This window comes from Hyperolius riggenbachi, chromosome 7 (assembly GCF_040937935.1).
Source record: "Hyperolius riggenbachi isolate aHypRig1 chromosome 7, aHypRig1.pri, whole genome shotgun sequence".
In the NCBI taxonomy this organism is placed as follows: Eukaryota; Metazoa; Chordata; class Amphibia; order Anura; family Hyperoliidae; genus Hyperolius; species Hyperolius riggenbachi.
In genome coordinates, this window is record NC_090652.1 from 40,536,165 (window position 1) to 40,560,098 (window position 23,934).

General features: G+C 46.3%; 1 protein-coding gene across 1 annotated transcript in view; it reads right to left on the reverse strand.

Annotated features, from left to right (window-relative positions):
- Positions 1-12,145: 12,145 nt before the first annotated feature.
- The window catches only part of LOC137524273 (prostasin-like), a 55,421-nt gene continuing 43,632 nt past the window's right edge, over positions 12,146-23,934 (reverse strand). Inside the window, exon 6 of the mRNA XM_068243949.1 lies at positions 12,146-15,089. Coding sequence (XP_068100050.1) covers positions 14,760-15,089 — 330 coding nt within the window. The 3' untranslated portion in view covers positions 12,146-14,759. The remainder of the gene's footprint in view (positions 15,090-23,934) is intronic.

Genomic DNA, 23,934 nt, shown 5'->3' on the forward strand with positions numbered 1-23,934 from the left:
AGCCTCCATAGCCCTCTCTCTTCAGTTGTCCTTTAAGTGCTTTAGAAAACATGATTGTATTTGACCTAGTAGGTTGAATAGCTTAGAGCAGCTGTTTTGCATAGATAATGGAAGTTTAACTCTTCCTGTACTGAAAAACAGTAGGGGATATTTGCTACTGATGTTTTATTTCTTAGCTGTGCTACACATACAGTTCAATATCTCAAGTTTATTTCTGCTTAAGGTTGCTTTAATGTAAGCCTGAATCCAACAGGTAACCTGTGCAGATGGGGGGGGGGGTTAGATGTGAGGATGTGACCCTTCCTTCTCGATTTGGAATGATCGCACATCATCCGACAATTTACAAATGAAACACTGCTGTTCTCCTGCCTCCCCTTTCCTCACTCACTGTCACTCCTCACACAGCACAACAAGCTGCTTTTCCCCAGTGATGATTCCCCAATTCACCTCGCTCACAGTACAAAAATGCTGCTTCTGTAATCTCTGCGCCTGATACTGTATGTGTTTCACCTTGCTACATGACAAAACTGGGCCTGCATTCCCTCATCCCTCCCAAATCATCACACAAAACAAACATTCTACAATCAGATGGTTCTTTAATCAACATTAGACTACAATTACATACAATGTAGTAACATTACCAGCCTGAAATCAGAAGAGAAAAAAAATTCCAAGTGAGAGAACATCTGAAATGTATATATTTGCCAGTTTTCTTTCCTCAGTAACTGGTTCTGTCACATGATTCTCTGCACATACGGACAGCAGCGAGCAAGGTGCATGATTATCCAGCAATGCAGAGGAAAGAGCAGCCATGTGTGAAGAGCAGGACACCTGATAGTCACGTGGCACATTCCTGTCATCGGATCAGTGATAAGAACTGCAGCCTGGGTCACTGCAAGTCTACAGCCTCTACCAGATGACACTCGCAGTAGGAAAAGCAATGGATGTCAGACTGTGTCCTAGTCGGCCTGCATTACAGTAAAAGCACAGGTGTTGAACTCCATTCCTCAGGGGCCGAGGTCCTCACACATTTTTGGCTCAGCTCAACCTACTGTAATTGACGAGTCTGAATCGGGAAAGGTGTGGTCCATCAGGTAGAACACATTCCTCTCTTTCTCAGTCCATCCTAAGCACTGGCATGGATCTGGCCCTCAAGGACTGAGTTTGACACCTGTGCTTGTACTGTAACGCAGGGCAGCTATGATACAGTCTGGCATGCATTGCTTTTCCTACTGCGAGTGTCCTCTGGTTTCCCCTGAACTACTCGGCAGAAAAGAGGAAGCAAGCTGGACTGTTCTAGTAAGCACATTTGGCCCATAAAAAATATATATATATCTTCGTATAATCTTCGACCTACGGCCCGAAAATGTGACATTCGATTCTATGGGCACAAGTAAAATGTTTTTTCAAAAAGATCTTGTAGTTCGAGAAAATCAGTTTGGCAGGGAACACACTTAGAATCATATGCGTTTTCCAATAAATCCAGCGCAGGAGATTTGGGTGCAGCTGGCACCACCATAGGCCGTAATAGGAATTACTGCTATACCCGCACAGGGAGTAACTTTGGTGCCGTCAGAAGATGGAGCTGAAGTTACTTATAAAACACTGTAATTCGCCCATCAGCAATAGCTGGAAGCTGAATTACATCATTCCCCCACATTCCACGTGGACCTGGAGGGGGAATAGTAATTAACCTTCCTGGCGGTAACGTTCGGGGTAAGCCACGCAGGAGGTTTTCTCAGGCCCTGCTGGGCCGATTTGAATTTTTTTTTTGCTGAACGTTTTTTTTTGCTGATCGCCGCCGCCCCGCGGTCGATCGCCGCTATCCGCGTCGCAAGACAGCCCCCCCCCCAGACCCCTGCGCTGCCTGGCCTATCAGCGCCAGGCAGCTGCAAGGGGTGGATCGGGACTCCCTTAGACGTCACGACGTCCATGACGTCATCCCGCCCCGTCGCCATGGCGACGGGGGAAGCCCTCCAGGAAATCCCGTTCTTTGAACGGGATTTCCTGATCGCTGGAGGCGATCGGCGGGGCTGGGGGGATGCCGCTGAGCAGTGGCTATCATGTAGCGAGCCCTCGGCTCGCTACATGATATAAAAAAAAAAAAAAAAAAAAAATCAAAAAACGGCTGCGCTGCCCCCTGGCGGTTTTTAATTTACCGCCAGGAGGGTTAACGTCGCCGGGACTTGTGCAGCAGCAGGATAAGCCATATACCAGCTGTACCCTGCGCCCAAGTCTCTCGGTGGCGATTTCTCTCGTACGCTGTTCCTTGCCTTAAACGTAAAAAATGTTTTATAAACTGGTAAAATAACATTTTGCTGAGGGAACAGTGTTTAGACTTAAAGAGGAACTCCGGTGAAAATATTGTAATAACAAAATGCTTCATTTTTCTCAAGTATGTATAAATGATTTAGTCCGTATTTGCCCATTGTCAAATATTTCCTCTCCCTGATTTACATTCTGACATTTATCACCTGATGAGTCGTTAGACGAAACGCGTAGGGCGTGGCTTGACGGGCAGGAAGCAGCAGTGCATGGAGGAGACGTCCTCTTCGTTTTGAATTTTGATATGCCTATTTTCTTCTGATGTTTGTGAGTAGCGCTACTATTTTTAAGGATTTTAATAAAAGATTTTATGCTATGTCAGCAGCGTTGTTAGTTGCAGTGGGCTGCATTTAAGCTGTGGAGAGGATAACCTCAGGATTGAAGGGAGATCGTGCATACATATGTTGGGAAGCTGTCTGTGATTGGGGCAGCCTGATTTTAAGGTGAGCACGGTCCCTGGAGGTGCGGGGCAACACAGTGTGTGAGAGGTGGCCCTCAATAATTAGGCACGGTGGATTGTATATTCAGGCAAGAGGTTACCCCCCAAAAAAGCCAGTATTGCAGCCTGCGCAATGATGTTTTATTAATTTGTCTTTTGGGAGAATCACCTGTGAGTTAAATTGGAAGAAGGGAAAACGAGTTGGTCGACTGGAGATATATGCTATATTAGCTGTCTGTGGGTCTGGGTAGCCAGCGTTTAAGGTGAGAGCGGTTCCTGTGGGTGGTGAAGCACGGAAAAGTGGTGACAGCCGATAAGACTCTTCTCACGGGATATAATTTGGTGGAAGATTGTTCTCATTGGATTGATAGCCTATGCGATGAAAGTCTCTCTTTTCTCTTTGTCCCCTATGTATGAGGAATATTGGATGTGAAGATCAGAGTGGATTTGACCTGCTGACTGTGTGGCTCAGGATCTCTCTACTCAATAGTGGACTGTGAGGCAGTATATATATATATCCTCAAACACTGGCAATCCAGGGCAGGAGATTAGGGTGCAGCCGGCGCCACCATAGACCGTAATAGGAATTACTGCTATACCCGCACACAGGGAGTAATTTCGGTTCCGTCAGAAGATGGAGCTGAAATTACTTATAAAACACTGTAATTCGCCCATTAGCAATAGCTGGAAGCTGAATTACATCATTCCCCCACAGCGGCGCCACACTGGGGTTTACCCAGGCTTCAGCCCCAGCTGGCGACTTAGCCCCCCCTAAAGCCGCCCCCCCCCCCCCCCCGTGGCCACCGCAAGTTCCTTCAGGAGGAGGACTGTCTGGACACGTGAGGAGGGCCTGGCGCTGACTGTCACCACCAGCTATCAATCACCGGCCCGGGACATATACATAATGCTGGTACACTAGCAGCCACGCAGAGCGACCTGCATATAAAAAATTCTGTCACGTGACACTTGCAGCGTGCTTCCCTCGTCTGGCCCGCACAGCCAGCTTCAGCAAGTTGCCGCCGAAGAGGCGAAGAAAAGAGACTGCGTGTCTGCAGCATGCCCAGCACTCACACCCACCCAGCCCAGACACCCACGGACAGCACAGGAAACGTCCGAGCGGCGTCGGACTGGAGCCGGGCCAGCCAGAGCTGAGGCAGCAGCAGCAGGAGGAACTCGTTACTCTGAGCGAGGAAGGAAGGCTCAGTCAAGGCAGCTCAAGGTGGGTGTCCTCCTTTCCTGTGTCCAGCCAGCCAACTGCCAATTTTATTTTTTTTGCACAGGCCTGAGCTCAGCTGCCCTGGGGGGCCCCAGCCCACCACAACAGCTAGGTTTGAGGCCTTCCCACCCACCACCAGCCAGGCCTGAGATGCCCCAGCCCACCACCACCAGCCAGGCCTGAGCTGCCCTAACCCACCACCACCAGACAGGCCTGAGGTGCCCCAGCCCACCACCACCAGTCAGGCCTGAGCTGTCCTGGGGCCCCCAGCCCACCACCACCAACCATGCCTGAGGCCTTCCCACCACCATCCAGGCCAGAGGTGCCCCAGCCCACCACCACCAGCCAGGCCTGAGGTGCCCCAGCCCACTACCACCAGCCAGGCCTGAGGCCTTACCACCACCAGCCAGGCCTGAGGTGCCCCAGCCCACCAACACCAGCCAGGCCTGAGGTGCCCTGGGGCCCCCAGCCCACCATCACTAGCCTGACTACATATACTGGGGACAGCTATACGCCTGGCTACATATACTGGAGACACTAGCTGTCTGTCATTATGTGCATTAACTGGTGAAACGCTGTCTCTTATGTGCATTTAATGGGGAAAGGCTATCTGTCATTATGTGCGTTTACTTCATTTTTTTTTCCATGTAACTATGTTAGCTGGTACAACTACATTACAGTTAGCCCCGCCCACATGACATCATGACCACGCCCAATTTTTCACCCGCGCCACAAATCTCCCTCCCCCCTCCCAAGCCCGGCCTGCCAGCCCTTGTGCCCCCTTTGAGCCCCCCCAAAAAATCTGAAGCTGGAGCCGCCACTGCCCACATTCCACGTGGACCTGGAGGGGGAATAGTAAGTAACGTCACCGGGACTTGTGCAGCAGCAGGATAAGCCATATACCAGCTGTACCCTGCACCCAAGTCTCTCGGTGGCGATTTCTCTCGTACGCTGTTCCTTGCCTTAAACTTAAAAAATGTTTTATAAACTGGTAAAATAACATTTTGCTGAGGGAACAGTGTTTAGACTTAAAGAGGAACTCCAGTGAAAATATTGTAATAAGAAAATGCTTCATTTTTCACAATTATGTATAAATGATTTAGTCAGTGTTTGCCCATTGTAAAATATTTCCTCTCCCTGATTTACATTCTGACATTTATCACATGGTGGCATTTTTTTACTGCTGGCAGGTAATCTCAGAGGAGGGAGATGCTGCTTGCTTTTTTTGGCAGTTGGACCCAGCTGTAAACAGCTGTTATTCCCCACAATGTAATGAGGTTCACAGAGAGTAACTGCCAGGACCATGGTCCTGACATCACACTGTGGGAGGGGTTTCAGCATAATAGCCATACAGAGCCCCTGATGGTCTGTTTGTGAAAAGGAATAGATTTCTCATGTAAAAGGGGGTATCAGCTACTGATTGGGATAAAGTTCAATTCTTGGTCATGGTTTCTCTAAAGACCTGAAGCAAGTAAAAATATTTAAAATAAAACATCAGGTAGCTGCAAGGAAATATTACATACTAACCTCACCGTTGGTTCCTCTCAGAAACTCACCATTTTTTTCTTACAGTGAGCCTTTCTAGTTCTGACAATATTATGTCAGAACTGAAATATACCATTTGCTGTCAGTTATACTTTATATCAGCAGCTATAAGTTACAACTGAATGTGCAAGGTAATGTCCATGGCTCAAGTGGGCAATATTACAGTTTAACCGTGTGCTAACCAGGAAGCTGTTATGGGGTAATGGCCGTTTTTAAAATGGAGGATGGAGAATTCCAGGAGAAAGAGCTTGAGGAGTAACCTACACAGGAGGTAAGTATGACCTGTGTATATTTTTTATTTTCAGTTCAGGTTCTCTTTAAGGCTCGGTTCACATTAGCTTTTGCCAACGGAACTGGCCGTACGGTTCTGTTGTCCATTCCGCTGAATGAACAAAAAAATGCTGCAGGACCAAATTTTCCAGAATATTTCGCTCAGCAGAACAGAAACGGAAGGTTTTGCACCACAATAGAAACCCATGGAGCTCACTGGCTGTAAAAACAGACAGTTTTCCAGGATCCAGATGGGCAGATCTGCAAAAAAAAACAAAACAGATGTGAACCAGGCCTAAACCAACCCCCCCCAAAAAATTACCTCGGTAGGGGGAGGCCTCTGGATCCTAATGACACCCCCCTTCCTCCTCTGTAGCCCTAATCCAGCATTGGCTCCTCCTCAGAAACAGTCACCATAATATTTACACCTACGCGCCTGCCTGCTCAGGCCCAGTATCAGCTTCCCCTCAGGCTCCAGCAAATGGCCAAGCCTGATCAGGTCCACTTTACTGTGCAGGTACAAACTTGCGCATACGCCCGATCGGCCTTGGCTATTTACGGAGCCCAAGCGGTAGCTGATACTGCATGAGACTCCTAACAAGCGGATTTTCAGGGGTCCCAGCGCTGACACCACTCTGGTGAGGAGGACGGGGAAAGCCTCTAGATCCTAAAGAGTAAGTCTGATCGCCAAGGCTCAATCCTGATTGGTGCTGCGGGCTGGAGAGCCCACACAGCACCGATCACTGCAGAAAGCCCTGGTCCTAGAGAAACCATGACCACGAATTGAACTTCATCCCAATCAGTAGCTGATACCCCCTTTCACATGGGAAATATCTTCCTTTTCTCAAACGGATGATCAGGGGGCTCTGTGTGGTGGATACTGTGGTGAAACCCCTCCCACAGGGAACAGTGAGGACCATAGTCCTGGCAGTCGTTGCATTGTGGGAAATAACTGTTTACAGCAGTTTGCAACTGCCAAAATAGCAAGTAACATCTCCTTCCAGTGACATCACCTGCCAGCAGTAAAAATGTCACCATGTGATAAATCAGGGAGAGGAAAGATTTTTCAATGGGCAGACTAAATCATTTATACATAATTAGAATAAAAATGAAGCACTTTTTTTTATTACATTATTTTCACTGGAGTTCCTCTCTACAGAGGAACTGTGACCAACAATTCAACTTCATCCCAATCAGTAGCTGATACCCCCCTTTCCCATGAGAAATATTTACCTTTTCTCAAACAGATCATCAGGGGGCGCTGTATGGCTAATATTATGGTGAAATCCATCCTACAGTGTGATGTCAGGACTATGGTCCTGACAGTTTCCTGTTTGTGAGCCTTGTTGCACTGTGGGAAATAACAGCTGTTTCCAACTGTCAAGCAACCATAATCTCCCTCTGATACTAATAATTCTGTCTTGCATGCATGTATATCTATAGAAAAGCAACCTTTTAGCCTATCGGTTAGGGGGTGGGGTTATTGATAATGACAGTTGAGGTTTTTTTTCCATATCTGCCAGGAATAAAGATGATTTAACATGCTGGCATATTGTGCATCAAACAATACGAACATATCACATGGTGAATATCAATCATTTCTTGATCTCCCTTTTATTTTTTAACTTCTCACTTTGCAACGTATTGATTTATTTTCTCTCCCTTTTTGACAAAATTCCTCTTTAAATTTATACCATTAAAATTATACCAAACCGAAAACACACCTTTATTTTCTTGATTCATTTCATAAGAAAGAGCAATAGGTCAGGCATGTTTGACCTTGAAGCAGGTCACAAATACATACAGTGGTTTGCAAAAGTATTCGGCCCCCTTGAAGTCTTCCACATTTTGTCACATTACTGCCACAAACATCAATTTTATTGGAATTCCATGTGAAAGACCAACACAAAGTGGTGTACACGTGAGAAGTGGAAGGAAAATCATACATGATTCCAAACATTTTTTACAAATAAATAACTGCAAAGTGGTGTGTGCGTAATTATTCAGCCCCCTTTGGTCTGAGTGCAGTCAGTTGCCCATAGACATTGCATGATGAGTGCTAATGACTAAATAGAGTGCACCTGTGTGTAATGTCAGTACAAATACAGCTGCTCTGTGAGGGCCTCTGAGGTTGTCTAAGAGAATATTGGGAGCAACAACACCATGAAGTCCAAAGAACACCCCAGACAGGTCAGGGATCAAGTTATTGAGAAATGTAAAGCAGGCTTAGGCTACAAAAAGATTTCCAAAGCCTTGAACATCCCACGGAGCACTGTTCAAGCGATCATTCAGAAATGGAAGGAGTATGGCACAACTGTACACCTACCAAGACAAGGCCGTCCACCTAAACTCACAGGCCGAACAAGGAGAGCGCTGATCAGAAATGCAGTCAAGAGGCCCATGGTGACTCTGGACGAGCTGCAGAGATTTAGGGCTCGTTTCCACTATCGCGAATCTGCATGCATCCAACGCATGCAGATCCGCACATGTAATGCAAGTGGATGGGCCTGTTTCCACTGTAGCGTTGTTGAGGTGCGTTTTTTTCAGCGTGAAAAAACGCACAAAAGAGCCAACGGTTTCGCCTGCGTCGGGAATCCGTGCGAATCGCCGCTAATGTATTTAATAGTAAAAACGCATGCGTTTGTTACATGCGTTTTTACCCGCGATTTCGCGTGCGATTTCGCACCTTTTTCAATTTTATTTAGCCCTGGCAGTGTCATGGTTAATTTCGCATGGCACCCTGCCATGCGAAATCGCAGGCGAAATCGCGGGTAAAAACGCATGTGGAAACGCATCCGCATGCGTTTTTACAAGCGTCGGAATGCGGCCGAAATCGCGTCGCAACAGTGGAAACAAGCCCTGACAGCTCAGGTGGGGGAATCTGTCCATAGGACAACTATTAGTCGTGCACTGCACAAAATTGGCCTTTATGGAAGAGTGGCAAGAAGAAAGCCATTAACAGAAAAGCATAAGAAGTCCCGTTTGCAGTTTGCCACAAGCCATGTGGGGGACACAGCAAACGTGGAAGAAGGTGCTCTGGTCAGATGAGACCAACATGGAACTTTTTGGCCAAAATGCAAAACGCTATGAGTGGCAGAAAACTAACACTGCACATCACTCTGAACACACCATCCCCACTGCCAAATATGGTGGTGGCAGCATCATGCTCTGGGGGTGCTTCTCTTCAGCAGGGACAGGGAAGATGGTCAGAGTTGATGGGAAGATGGATGGAGCCAAATACAGGGCAATCTTGGAAGAAAACCTCTTGGAGTCTGCAAAAGACTTGAGACTGGGGCAGAGGTTCACCTTCCAGCAGGACAACGACCCTAAACATAAAGCCAGGGCAACAATGGAATGGTTTAAAACAAAACATATCCATGTGTTAGAATGGCCCAGTCAAAGTCCAGATCTAAATCCAATCGAGAATCTGTGGCAAGATCTGAAAACTGCTGTTCACAAATGCTGTCCATCTAATCTGACTGAGCTGGAGCTGTTTTGCAAAGAAGAATGGGCAAGGATTTCAGTCTCTAGATGTGCAAAGCTGGTAGAGACATACCCTAAAAGAATGGCAGCTGTAATTGCAGCAAAAAGTGGTTCTACAAAGTATTGACTCAGGGGGCTGAATAATTACGCACACCCCACTTTGCAGTTAATTTTTTTTTTTTTTTTAATGTTTGGAATCCTGTATGATTTCCATTCCACTTCTCACATGTACACCACTTTGTATTGGTCTTTTTCACGTGGAATTCCAATAAAATTGATGCATGTCTGTGGCAGTAATATGACAAAATGTGGATAACTTCAAGGGGGCCGAATACTTTTGCAAACCACTGTAAATAAAAAACAAAGTCACGTACATAAATGTATTAAGATCAGCGTCGTGATGTAGAATGCAATAGTGAGACTCAATTGTATTCAGATTTAGGGTCTGCTGAACCAAGAGTAAAGGTAGTCATATATCTAGCGATTCTGACTCAATCAACAAAGCAATCAACTTTATTGGGGAAATAGACTTCAGTATAGTTGATCGAAAGTCGATTGACTAGTGACCCACACACTTCAATCGATTCCTATGCAATTCACCTTCACTAAATCGATCTGACCAATGTTAAGTCTCCATGCTCTGAATGGGAAAAAAAAAAAAAAAAAAAAAAAAAATCGATCAAATGATATGTGAACAGTAGCAGATTCCTGTGCAATCGACCGATATCTTGCATCCTGCTCAATCGAGTAAGCTGGTCGATTCAACATGATATGACCACTTTTCAGCAATTGGGATTTCTGGAACACGCTCGATTCTGTCTCAATTCGATAAAATGATCTAATAAAATGGTCGATCGTTAAGCCAAAATCGCTAGATGTATGGGCACCTTTAGAAGCTGGACACTTTTACAGGAGCTAATTAGATTTGTACACAGAAGCAAAGAGCAGTCCGGCACGGCTATTCATGAGAGCTTTTAATTTCTTGTGAAGCAATGAATACAATTGTATAAATAAGCCCTTACTTGGTGTAGATGAGGAGGGTGCTGGTGGAAACGTGGGTGTCAGTGCACGAAACGGCTGTCGGGCTTTAATCACTAGGCACCCACTGTTCCACCAGAACCTCTCAGCTACACCTGATAAGGGCTCATTTATGCAACTATATTAATTGCTTCACTAAAGAATAAAACGCACTCGTGAATGGCAGTGGCACACTGCTCTTTGCTTCTGTGTATGTTTTTGGCTTGATGACCCATCCTGAGCACACCAGATGAGGACATATCCTCAGGTGTAACGCCAACATCCCAACCAGTCGCGTCGACTGCGCCACCTCCACCCCACTCCCCGTTTTCAGCAAAATCAGAAAACCATGGAACGATTTAGGGCAGTGCTTGCCAAACCTGTCCTTGTGACTCCCCAATAGGGATGGTCGCTGGATTCTGCGAAATTAAAAATTCCATGATTCCGGCCGGAATTTGATGATTCCGGAATTGCTATATCAGTATGGCGGAATCTCTGCGGAAAAATATGAAATTCCGCGGAATTTTACGGAATTCAAATTTTTTTGCCCACCAAACTCATTTCTGCCTAATGAGATGAATTTCTACTCGACAGACTTCCTTTCTCCCTTCCTCCCTCACTCCTCCCGGGTCTTGTCTTCCAGGGAATTTTAGGATTTCAAAAGCCAGCTTACATACATTGGCCAGGAATCGAACCCAGGCCTACCGCTCTGTAGGCTGCTATCCTAACAATTATACCACCAACACAACACACTGCAATGCTACATGCTGAAGCCAGCCTAGCATGTACCATTATGATATATCCAAGAGAAAAAATGAGCTTGCTTAGGGAATTGTAGGATTTCAAAAGCCAGCTTACATACATTGGCCGGGAATCGAACCCAGGCCTACCACTTGGTAGAGCTGCCTACCGAGCACTTGACCTTGGTTCGATTCCCGGCCAAGGTATGCAAGCTGGCTTTTGAAATCCTACAATTCCCTGGAAGACAAGACCCTCCTCCCTCCGGGAGGAGGGGAGGAGGGAGAAAAAGGACTAAGGGATCAATCAATAGGGTCTATGGGCTACAATTTAGCATAAATAAAGGTTCCATTTGCGATTACTATAATTTTTCCCCGGAATCCAGAATCCCACAAAAATCCGGCAGAATTTTCATAGCGACGGAATTCAGCGCTGGCGGAATCCGCAAATTCCGGCGGAATTTGCCCTTTCCGATCATCCCTACTCCCCAATGGTGCATGTTTTGCAGGCAGCCTCACCTCTGTACCAGTGGAGTACTTAGTGTCACAGCTAGGTGGATTCCATGTAGCTGAAACACTAATTGCCCCAACCTGTGCATAGCTAAGGCTGCATGCAAAACATGCAACAAGGACAGGTTTGAGAAACACTGGTTTAGAGGCAGCTTAATTAACTGCCTGTTAACTGATCAGATGTTGCTTAGGCCTATTTCACAGAGATGACTGGAGCTGCACAGTTGCCAAGCAGGTCACCTTCCAGTCGGCTGGCCAGCAAGCACTTTCCATCTGCACTTTAATGCAGATGAATGTCATGGTTTCAAACTACTCACATGTCAGCAGTCGACATGTGTCGCAGTTACCTAGCAGAAGGAAACGGTCACGTCAGATTGTGGCTGTGGTGGTCACACTGAGATGCACCTCTATGGTATGGATGCTCCAGACTAGTGTCCGGACCATGCACAGGAGCAGTTGAGAGATGGTGAATGCACCGCCCACAGCTGCCTGTAGGAAACAGGCCTCAATTTGAAGCTGCCCGTTTTACCAAAACATTCCCACCACAGTAGTCCACATACTCTTTACACCAGATCTGGTTGTTCTGCATCACTATGTGACAACTTGTTCTTTTATGAGGAATATTTTATTGTTTTTCCACAATTATACAATATTACCAGTTATAACAATACATATAACAGAAATATAACCCCCAATATGGTAAAGGTGGTCTTGGCCATCCCAGAAGGAAGGATCTGCAATAATCCGTGACTTTCGATGGTACCTCATTTCATCAGTGGGTCAAGAGGCCCTCAATCATTCCATCCAACTTAAATTCATGAAGATCTATCTGTTGCTCAAATCTCAATTCTTAAAGCATCCCCTTTTTACATTTACACCTTAGTATACAGCTTATCCAGTCAGTTCCTCAAGTCTGATCATTGCTCTGGGATGGTCAACAGGAAATGGTTGCAGGGAGGAGCATGATGGGGGGGGGGGGGGAACAATACCATAGACAGGTGTGGTTGCAGGGAGGAGCATGGGTGGGCGAGTACAATAGACCAGTGTTCTCCAACCCTGTCCTCAATGCATGTTTTGTGGAAATCCAGAGAGGCAGTTAATCAGCTCTGCTGAGACACAAATTACCTCACCTGTGTATGTGTGTGGTTTCCTGCAAAACTTGTACTGTTGGTGGGCCTTGGGGACAGGGCTGGGGATCTCTGCCATAGACTGATCAGCACAAGAACTACAGGCACCCAATATTTCCTTGGATCTTATCAGGTAAACAAAATGCAATATAATTACAACATTTAGCTATACGTTCATTTTTCAAAAGTAGAAAAAAAAATTGGCTGCTAAAGGTTTAAGGACCTTGTCACAAATTTAATAGAAGCTTGCAAGCGTTCCAAGCCAACTTATTTTAGCACTTTTTTTATTTCGGCTTTCTTACATTTCCTTACTTATAATTAGTACTACTGTAATGAGTACTTGCGGCCACTGGTCACTAGGGGGCAATGTGAGACAACAGTGGACTTCTGCTCTCAGTTTCTATGTTGTCTGCTAGTAGATGGAGATCAAACCATTCCAAGGATTTACAGCACAACGAGTTCTCAAACAAGATAACTCTATTGAAGCGGCTAATAGGTTAATGGGGACCCTTCAATAGCTGTTCCTCCACTGAAATACATATAATTAGTGAATTTCCTTTGCACTGTAAATATAGTCAGCTCTATGCCATATATAAACTGCACTGCAGTATAGTCCAACGCTCTACAGTATTCATTATAACAGAAATCATTCAAAGCTTTCTCTTTACCCCTATAGAATTGTACTTCTGCATATAAATACAGTTCTCAGTTTTCTCTACCCTGCAAAATCCACCAAAACATTAAACTGAACCAATAACTGAACTTATTCAGGATGTGTAAATGCAGAGATCTGGTTGTTGCAAGCTAGTCTCCTCCCACCTCAAATGATCGTGATGTCATTTCCTGTTTACCTGAAGAAGCTACGAGTAAGAGGGAGCTATGGGCTTCTGGTAGCTATAGGCAGGACTTTTGCTAGACCAAAATTATTGCCTCAAAATCCCAGCAAAAGGTCCACCCCTTGGTCTACTTCCTAGCTTCTATATGGGTAGAGAGGAGTTGAAGTCATATTTACAATTGCTGGTAAGCTTTGGAGAAGAAGAAGAACTAGGCCACAGGGACCAGATCTCGCTACAACTGGACCTCATACAGATCTAGAGAGAACAAATAACCATGAGTACAGATAGGCTATGAAAGTCACAGTTCAAATAATTTCAAACTAGTGATGGCGATCTACTTCCAAGTGCCAGTACCACAAGGGGTTTGTGGTAAAGCAATGAGGTGAACAGAATTGGCAGTACGCATTTAGTCATTGGTTTATGGATCACAGCAATAGATCAGAAAGAGAGCAAAGTCAGAGAAGTGAAGCCATTGCATATAGGGCTACCTATTGCAAGAAGGAGGGGATCTGCAGTTCCTGGCTTTCATGGCCCCATGTTCACTTTCCAAGTCAACCAATGACAACAGCTGTTCTCTCATGGAAGCAGTGTTTCATCCAGATCTGGAAGCTCCCAATGCCCGACTTCCAAAGACAATGTCGTTTCCAGCAAGGCCACTGTCAAAGGGGTGTAGTAGCAGTCCCCAGGTGTGGAGGTCCCAATGTGTCTCGTTTGTGGCTCAGAACATTTTATGGACTCTGGAGATAGCTAGAAGTTCCAGAACAGCTCATTACTGTGGGTGATGCTGCAGAGGTACTATGCCCCTGAAGAAGCCCTGCTTACTACAATCAGGCAACAGCAGTCACCAGTTCCAAATGGGATTTCTGACCGGTTGTTCTTCAATATTCCTATAAATGGATCAGGTGCATAATCTTTAATGAAACATGGGCAACAGGCATTTTGTTCAGAGCTCCCAATGGTTTCTGATTAGTAGGACATGTTATAGGTCAACAATGTAAATTGTGAAGACACAGAAGACAGTATGGAAGAAGAAAAAAATCCATGGAGCACAGTTGAAAAGTTTCAGACATGGTGGTGAGCATTTTTTGCTTTTCCTGTTGGGAAGCAATCAGAATTATGGGGTCTTCTAAGGCAGATCTGTACTTCACATGAGAGCAAAGAGTCTCAGTCTCGCAACAATGGAGTGTGAAATATATCTGGTGGAGCTCTGATCACATCAGGGTCCTGAGTGCGAGAGGGATCAGTCCAGAAGGCCTACAAGTTGCTGAGTAGATAGGCAGTCAGCCAATACAGGGGCAGGGACATGAACGTGACTAGGACCACAGAAGCTTTATTTGGGTAAGGGTAAATATTTCCATCCGACCCAACACAGCCATTCGCATCATCGGGCACTGGAGTCATGTCTACGGTGAAATCTACCGCTGTCGCATCAGTAGCAATGCTCAGAATCCAATAGACGTAATAGCTGATCTCTGTGTAGACTCCAGGCCTGTTTTGGGACCCGCACTCATCTCCCCAGCTCACCACTCCAACCTGATAGGGGACTCCATTCACAGAGCAGGTGAGCGGGCCGCCCGAATCACCCTAGAACACATGGAAAGACAGGATGAGTACAAAATACTACCTTTGTTAAGATTAAGTGTCTTATTGCTTTACATATATTAAAACTAATTTCCTGCTGTGGTCATGGAGGAAGACTGCTTAGGCCATTACTAACTCCCATCTTCCCCACAAGCAATTCTGAAGCTAGCTGTGGGGTGGGGGGGGGGGGGGAGGGGAGTTAGGCCTAGCACCTATTAACAGCGCTTTTCTAAATGGAAACACTCTTGCTAATGTAATGCTATAAGTGTGATCCCACTAGAGCAGCCTTTCTCAACCTTTTTACCTTGGAGGCAGGGCTGTGCAGAGGGTCCTTGAGTGGGGGGTGCTTAAATTTAAAAAAGGGGCCTGGCAATGCCTTCTCCCGCATGCTCCCCCTCCTCATTTCTGGCTAGGGGGGTATTTATTGTCATGCTGCTGAACAGGGGCGTAGCAATAGGGGTTGCAGAGGTAGCGACCGCATCGGGGCCCTTGGGCCAGAGGGGCCCCATGGGGCCCTTCCTCAACCAAAGCATTAGCTGTTTATTGGTCCTGTGGTGGTAATAATCACCTCTATAGATGCTTTGAATCATAGTAATCATTAACAAACTGTTCCCCATCCGATTCTTGCACCTCTAATACTATGTATGACCAAGGCAGGTTTTGTTGCGCCGTATCAAGTGTTATATATAGAGTGCTGGGAGGGGCCCCATGTAAAACTCGCACCGGGGCCCATAGCTACAAAGCTACGCCACTGCTGCTGAATGCAGATGCTGGGTGCCATGTGGGTTCTGGGTGTAAGTACTGAGTGTCATCCAGGTTCTGGCTATGGTTGGGTAATAAGTGTCATGCGAGTGTTGATTGCAAATACTTCGTACCATGTAAGATCTGGGTGCATGTACTCGATGTCATGTGGGTGCTGGGTACAGGTACTGGATGTGACATAGGTGCAAATACTTGGTGCCATGCCTGTACTGGGTGCTGGCTATGAGTGGGCTTTGGGCATCACGTGGGTTTTGAATGCAGGTACTTTGGGTGCAGGTACGGGTTAAGTGGGTGCTTGGTGCAGATAGTGGGGGCCATATGGAAGCTGTGTGCAGGTGTGAGTACTGGGTGCAATTTTAGGCCTGGGTGCAGATACTTGGTGTCATGTGAGTGTGAGTACTGGGTGCCAGATATGAAGGGAAGGGGTGGGTGCTGGGAAAAGTAGAGGTCAGTGTGGGTGCTGCAGGAAGGGGCAGGGCCGTGCAGAGGATCCTCAAGGGTGTGGTGCTCAAATTTGAAATCGAAAAATTGTGCTAAATTGTGTATGTAATACCCAGGGCCGGGCCGAGGCAGAGGCTGAAGAGGCTCCAGCCTCAGGGCGCAGTGTAGGAGGGGGCGCACAATTCATTCAGCTGTCATTCCCAATTGTGTTTGAAGCAGAAATAAATAAGAAAAGGGCATACATGACAGTGACTGCAAGCCAGATAACTAGAGATTAAGGTGTTGGGGGGGTTGGGGCGGCTGGGGCGCCTCTAGACTATAAGCAGTCAGTGTGTGACGGCCAGGGTGGGAGGGATGGGGGGGGCGCACTTTGCTGTCTCAGCCTTGGGTGCTGAAGGACCTTGTCCCACCTCTGGTAATACCCCCTCTCCAGAAAGCTTAAGGCAGTCTTAGTGGGTGCCATGTGAGTGCTAATTGGTGCAGGGAGCCATGTGAGTGTTGGACATGAGTGAGTGCCATGTGCGGTCTGGATGTGTGCCATGGGAGAGTACTGAGTCTCATATGGGTTCGGACCAAGGATGGGTACTGGGTGCTATTTGGGTGCTGGCCATGGACGGGTACTAGGTGCATATAATGGCTTTGGAACTTGGTGATGTGTGAGTACTGTGCCATGTGGGTGTTGATTATGGCGGTATGTGGGTCTTAGGTGCAAATACTGAATGCCAAGTGGGTACTGGGAGTGAGTACATGGTGACATATGGGTGATGGGTGCTGGCTAGCGGGGTATTTGTTGTCATGTGGGTGCTAAAGGCAGATGCTGGGTGCCATGTGGGTTCTGGGTGCTGGCACAGGGTGTCATGTGGAGTCTGGCAGTATGGGTGGGTATCAATCATCATGTAGGTGTTGATTGCAGGTACTTAGTCCCTTGTGAGTTCTGGGTGCATGTACTGGATGTCATATGTGAGTGCTTAGTGTGGGTGCTGGGCACCAAGTGGAGGCTTAGTGCAACTGGACCTACTGCAGATGAAACATGTGGGTGTTGGGTGCAGGTACTGGGTATCACATAGGTGCAAATACTTGGTGCCATGCCTGCACTGGGTGCTAGTTATTGGTGGGCATTGTGTGTCATGTGGGTTCTGAGTGCAGGTACTTTGGGTGCTAGTACTAATTATGTGAGTGCAGATAGTGGGTGCCATGTGAAGGCGGTGTGCAGGTGTGAATAGTGAGTGCCATGTTGGGGTTGGGTGCAAGTACTGTGCCATGTAGGTGTGAGTACTGGGTGCTAGCTATAGGGTGAAGGGGTGCAGGTATTGGGTGTCATGTGGCTGTTTGATGCAAGTACTAAGTGCCATATTGAGGCCAGATGTGAGTACTGGGTGCAGGGTGCTTGGTGCAAGTACTGGGTGCTTGCTATAGTGGGAGTTACTGGTTGAGTGTAATGTGGGTGCGGAATATTGGTGGGATTGCTGTGGGTGCAGGGGGTGGGAGATCACTGTGGGTACTGCTATGAATGGCATAGTTGCTGCTAGGGGAGGTAGGCCACTGTGGGTGCTGTGAAAGGAAGAGAGCAGTATGGGTGCTGGAGGAAGGGGAGGTCACTGCGGGTGCTGGGAGAAGTCAGTGTGGTTACTGGAGGAGGGAGTGGATGCTGGGTGTTGGGAGAGGCCACTGTGGGTGCTGGCAATGGGAGAGGTCACTATAGGTGCTGCTTTTGGGATGGGAGGTCCCTGTGGGTGCTGCAGGGGGGACAGGAGGGTAGCCACTGGGGGAGGGAAAAATCACTGTGGGTGCTGGGGGAGGGATAGGTCAGTGTGGGTTCTGGGGTAGGCAGGATTACTGCTAGAGCTGGGGAGGCAGACAGGAGGGTAGCCATTGGGGGAGGGAAAAATCACTGTGGGTGCTGGGTGGAGGGAGAGGTCACTGTGGGTGCTAGATGGAGGGAAAGGTCACTGTAGGTGCTGGGTAAGGGAGAGGTCACTGAGTGCTAGGTGAAGGGAGAGGTCACTGTGGGTGCTAGATGGAGGGAAAGGTCACTGTAGGTGCTGGGTAAGGGAGAGGTCACTGTGGGTGCTGGGGAGGGAGAGGTCAGTATAGGTCCTAGGTGGAGGGAGAGGTCAGTATGCCACACTAGGATTCCTGTCTGGGCTTCTTCACTTGAAAGTGTCCCAGATGGGGGTGGGGCTTCCCTCGGGTGGGCGGAGCTTATCGCGGTCGGGGGCGGAGCTTATTTTGCATGGCGAGAGGGGCCTCTTTTTGAAGGTTTTAAAAAGGGGGGTGCCTGGGCACCCAGAGCACCCCCCTGTGCACGTGCCTGCTTGGAGGAACCCTGAAATTAACTTTTGGATCTCAAGGAGCCCCTGCAAACAATTTTTTTGATCTTGAGGAACCCCTACATTTATTTTGCAGGAGGCATGGTCTTTAAAAGTAGGTGAGGCTTAGAAAATCACCGCTAGTGGGTCCCAGGTCGAAGATACTTATCTATGGAGAGGGAACAGGATCCCGAAGAGCCTTCCGGTTCTCTCTATATTCACTCATTGTAGAGCCAGACCCCAGATGAGTCTTTAGCCCTCCTCGGGCAGCCGCTGGACCTGCACGTCCCCGAGTACTGCTCAAGATGAGTGAATCCTACTGCACATGTGCAAGTCTGGGCTCGTGCGTGCACCGTAAGGATGCGCCAGAACCACTTAGGGTGTTGGCCAATCCTGCTGAGGAGCCCCAAATGCATAAATTCAACGGGACAGCGGTGGAACAAGGCGATGGAGGGAGGACCAGGGAGGCTCTGTGGGATCTAGAGACTCATCTCTCCATAGGCGAGTATGGAACTCATTTTTTCGCGTAAGCATATGTTATCTTGGACTGCAACACAGGTGGACATGTATTTTACAAATCACCACCCAATTTACACCCTCCTACAAACTAAAAATGTGGCTGTACACCACACAATTTTCTTAAGATCCTATAAAATTCAATTTTCTTGTTTTCCTGCATTGAAGGAATAAAAAAAATAAAAATAAAAAAAAAGTGAATTTTTCTTTAGCGGAAAAAAAGAACTAAACACAATTGGATATAATGAATTGTATGTGTAGTACAGATAGTTCATAGAACATTAGTAGCATTTTTATTTCCAGTTATATAGCTGATTTTCTGTAACATTGCATCATTCTCTAATATTTGCAGCTTACAAATTACACTCTGTATATTTAACTATGAAACAGAGCAGAGCTAATGACCCTTTAAACCTCCTGGCAGAAAAACCTTAAACCAGAAACAATGAGACATAGGCTGAGATAAGGGCTTCAGAAAAAGAGCATTGCTCTCTGACTAAATTAGTCGGAGAGCTCAGAGAAGCTCTTTTGTATAGATCACGACTGGAGTTTAACTCCTCTACTGGAAACAATATGAGACTCCTATCTGTGCTGCTAAAATTATAGTTCTTAGCTGCACTACACATACAAATCATGAGTTTAGATTGTAAGCTCGCAAGGGCAGGGCTCTCTCCCCCTTTTGTGTCTTGGAAATCATTATATATTTTATTCATCATGTTATTTTTATCACTGTTATTACCAATTCTGTATTTTGTATTCTGTATGCTGTATCATTTTTTGTATTCTGTCACTAATTATGTATGTTGTATATTAGTGTACACCATTGTCTATTATGTACCCCAGGTTTGTTTCTTACTTTGTACAGCGCCACAGAATATGTTGGCGCTTTATAAATCAATAATAATAATAATAATAATAATGTTTATTTTCACTTCAGATTCCTTTTAAGGAGACTGAAGCGAGAATAAAACTTGTTTTCCCTTATATTCAGCAGGGGCATGCTTGCCCCTGCTAAAATGCCGCTATCCCGTGGCAGAACGGAGGGGGGGGGGGTATTTACCCCCCAGATCCCCCCCCTGCAAAATCCACGACCAACTTGGTCATAGATTTTGCTGCTCATGGAGGCAGAGCTATGAGCTGTAGCTCTGCCCCATGCGCATCTATCAGCCGTCGGATCTCCGCCTCTCCCCGCCCCTCTCAGTGAAGGAAGACTAAGAGGGGCGGGGAGAGGCGGCGATCAGCGCTGATAGACGCGCTGAGAGGCAGGGCTGCGGCCGTTCGCTCTGCCTCAAGCAGGAAGCGCTCCCCGCACAGCACGGAGGGGATTTGGGGGTAAAGACCCCTCGTTCTGCCGCGGGATAGCGGCATTTTAGCAGGGGCAAACATGCCCCTGCTGAATATTAGGGAAAAAGCGAGTTTTATTCTCACTTCAGATTCTTTAATTGGCTCTAAACTTTATCCCCATGCTTTAAACATTAATATGTGGGGGTGGAAGGTGATTAACGAGCACCCTGAGAAAAAAAAAACAGACAGCGGGAGCCCCGATGGTGCAGTACGTCACAAACAGTGGGAGAAGGATTGTGGTCAATAGCACAGTAACCAAGCAGCTTGGGGTGACCAAAAACCACAAGTATAGGGGACTAAAAGACCGAAAAGCCCTGCTACTAAAAAGCATTGCTTAATGTGGTTCGCTTCTTAAAACCGAAGGAATTTGCGATAATTCAGCTTTAAGCGAACATCTGTGGTTACCCACAATGCACCGCTACGGAATATGCAAATGATCTCTTTATGCCCCCTGAAGCCAAACTTACATCCAGAACTGCTGGGTGTATAGGCAGTGTATAGCTTTAAATTTTACAGAGCCACATCCACCCCACATGCAGACAACCTGTTATTGACTTTTGGTCCTCAGTGCATGGCAGGGATTGATGTGGCTCTATGGAATAGGGCTTGGGCCAGTACCACACAGTAGCCACGCAGCTCAGGGTGACTCAAACCACTAAAGACATTTTGGGACCTAATTTTCAATCTCATTGAGCAATGCTCAGGCTTTAATGTTCTCCCTTGCCCTCTCTTAGCCCTTTTACATATTGGTTTAGATACATTTCCTGTTCAAATTAGAGTTACTGTTACCCATATTATATGTGCAGCCAGACACTTGATTATATCAAATTGGAAATCTGAAGATATTCCCACTTTCTCTCACCTCAAAAACCTGATTCAGCAAAATCTTTTCTTAGAAAAATCCCTTTCAGCAAGATTATCGCCTCAAACGAATACAAATCTTTGGCTAATAGACTGGTCATTAATAAAGGTACAAACCCCCTGAACTATTGATAGTAACCTAGTAAATATTTATTAGCATTATCACTATATATCTGCTATACTGGGAATTAATAGAGTCTAGAAATTCTACTTAATCTAGTACTTACAAGGCTTCAGAATATAGAACAACAAAACATTAAGAGACCATTAGGTATATAAGTTCTAATACACAAAAGATCAGATGCCTCAAAGGACTGATCCTTATTAGCAACTTTTTGATTTAATTGCATTTTTTTTTTACTTATTTCCCGTTTTCCTCGTTAGTTAGATTCATGTTTCTTCTATAAATATTTTTAATATTTAGCACTTGGTTAGCAATAAAGCACATGTGATATGCTCTAGTTCTCTACTTACCAAACTAGTATAATGCACACATAAATATTCCTAGTCATTTGTCTAACACAAAGCATTTATATGAGGTTTTGACTTGGATGAACCAATTCTGGTCTTGGTTCTCCACTAAAATGCACTTGCTAGATCTGCAGCCCAAGTGGCCAAGTAAATGCAGCTCTGACAGGATAGACTCAACATATTAAAGTGAACCTCCAGACTAAAAATCGACTCAGCAGCACTGAAAAGGCCTGGTGTTTCTTTAACAGTTTCACAACATCAGAACTTTGTTTCTCTTATACAAGCCCCATTTTTAGCTGCACAGAAGAAAACTGCCCGGGCATTTTTCCCCTGATGCTGTGCAAAGCATGATGGGATTTCTGATGTTGTTGCTCTCGTTCTGCTGTTTTGGTGCAAAAAAATTTTTCTTACATTTTGAATTTGACATTTGAAGCCTGGGAGGGGTAATCAGGACACAGGACATTTGGAACTGTGTCTCCTGCTCCTTGTCACCTCCTTTCAACCAAAAAGATGGCTGCCCCCATGAATCACAAACATTTGCCTGTTCTTTTAAAACAGTGTGGGTAAGAGATTATATTACCAATCTATTCTAATTAACATAACTAATGTAACTTAATGACAGTATTTTTGTTTAGGCTGAAGTTCCCCTTTAATCTATATTTAGATAGGTTTTTGATATAAGTGTTGCAGATATTGTTGACTAGTGATTTCTATGCCTTATCAGTCACATGTACTTAATATAAGAATGTTGACTTTAAATTGTTAAAGCAGTTCTATATCTTCAGTTGCAATGTATGTTTGTAAAGCCCCATCTACACTATGGGACATTGCAGCGATCCGGCGGCTCGATTAGCCGCCGGATCGCCTCTTCCGCGTGCCCGCCGCGTCCCCGCTCGCCGCACGTGCGCCGCATTAGATTCCCCGCTCGTCCCCGCCGGCGCCGCTTATCTTCCGCTCGATTCCCTGCCATTGTCCCTTCGCGGGGAGCGAGCAGGGAATCGGCGGTGCGGAGATCCGTCCTGTCGGATCTTATCAATCGAGTCGCTGATGCGGCTCGATTGATAAGGAGCATCGCGGCCGCATCTACTCGTGTAGATGCGGCTTAAATGTACAAAAACCCAATAAAAATCTAATGTTTCAAACCACTAGGAAAGTATAGGGGACTAAAGCCCAATCTACACGATACGATTCTTTGTACGATTCGATTACGATTCTATTTACGATCCAATTAAATCCAACATGTCCGATCGGGATTCAATTCGATTCAATTTGATTTGTCAGTGCAAAACAACGGCAAATCGAATTGAATCAAATCCCGATCGGACATGTTTGATTTAATCGGATCGTAAATAGAATCGTATCGTGTAGATTGGGCTTAACAGACCGAAAAGCCCTCCTACGAAAAAAAACCATTACTTCGTGTGGCTTGTGCTAGGTTACTCATAGGATATAGGATACTCAAAGGGAGGTTGCAGAAGGGCAACCACCAACCAACCTGACGCCATTCGGGTATCCAGCAGACTGAAGGTCACACTCGTAAATAAAGACACTGGCTGGTCTACTAAGTGGCAACGCCACGGAGGCCAACTATAACAGCCCTCTAAAAAGGAGGATAAGAGCATAGCCGGCCTTTGATATGAGCGACCGGAGCGGTCGCTCAGGGCGCCGGCTTCCAAGAGGGCGCCTATAGCTGGTTACCTATACTGAGGGCACCTACACCTGATTTCTTATACCGGGGGGCACCTATAGCTGGCTACCTTTACTGAGGGTACCAACACCTGTCTACCTATACTGGAGGCACCTACGCCTGGCTACCTGTGGAGGGGGGGATGGAGACCTTCAACTGACTTCCTGTACTGGGGGCACCTATGCTTGGCAACCTATACCGAGGGCACCTACACATGAGATCCTATACTATGGCACCTATACTTGGCTACCTACCTATACTGAGTCTGAGGGCGTTTATTTTTTTTGGGGGGGGGGGGGGGGGACGTTGCGGCTATAACGTGTGGTGCAAATTGTCTTTCTTTGGAGTCATTGTCCTATGAGATATCTCAGGAGAAAAGGAATTGCATATAGGCCTGTGTGTGTGCGTGTGTATGTGTGAGTGTGCACGCATGCGCTAAGAGGATGACGGGGGCACA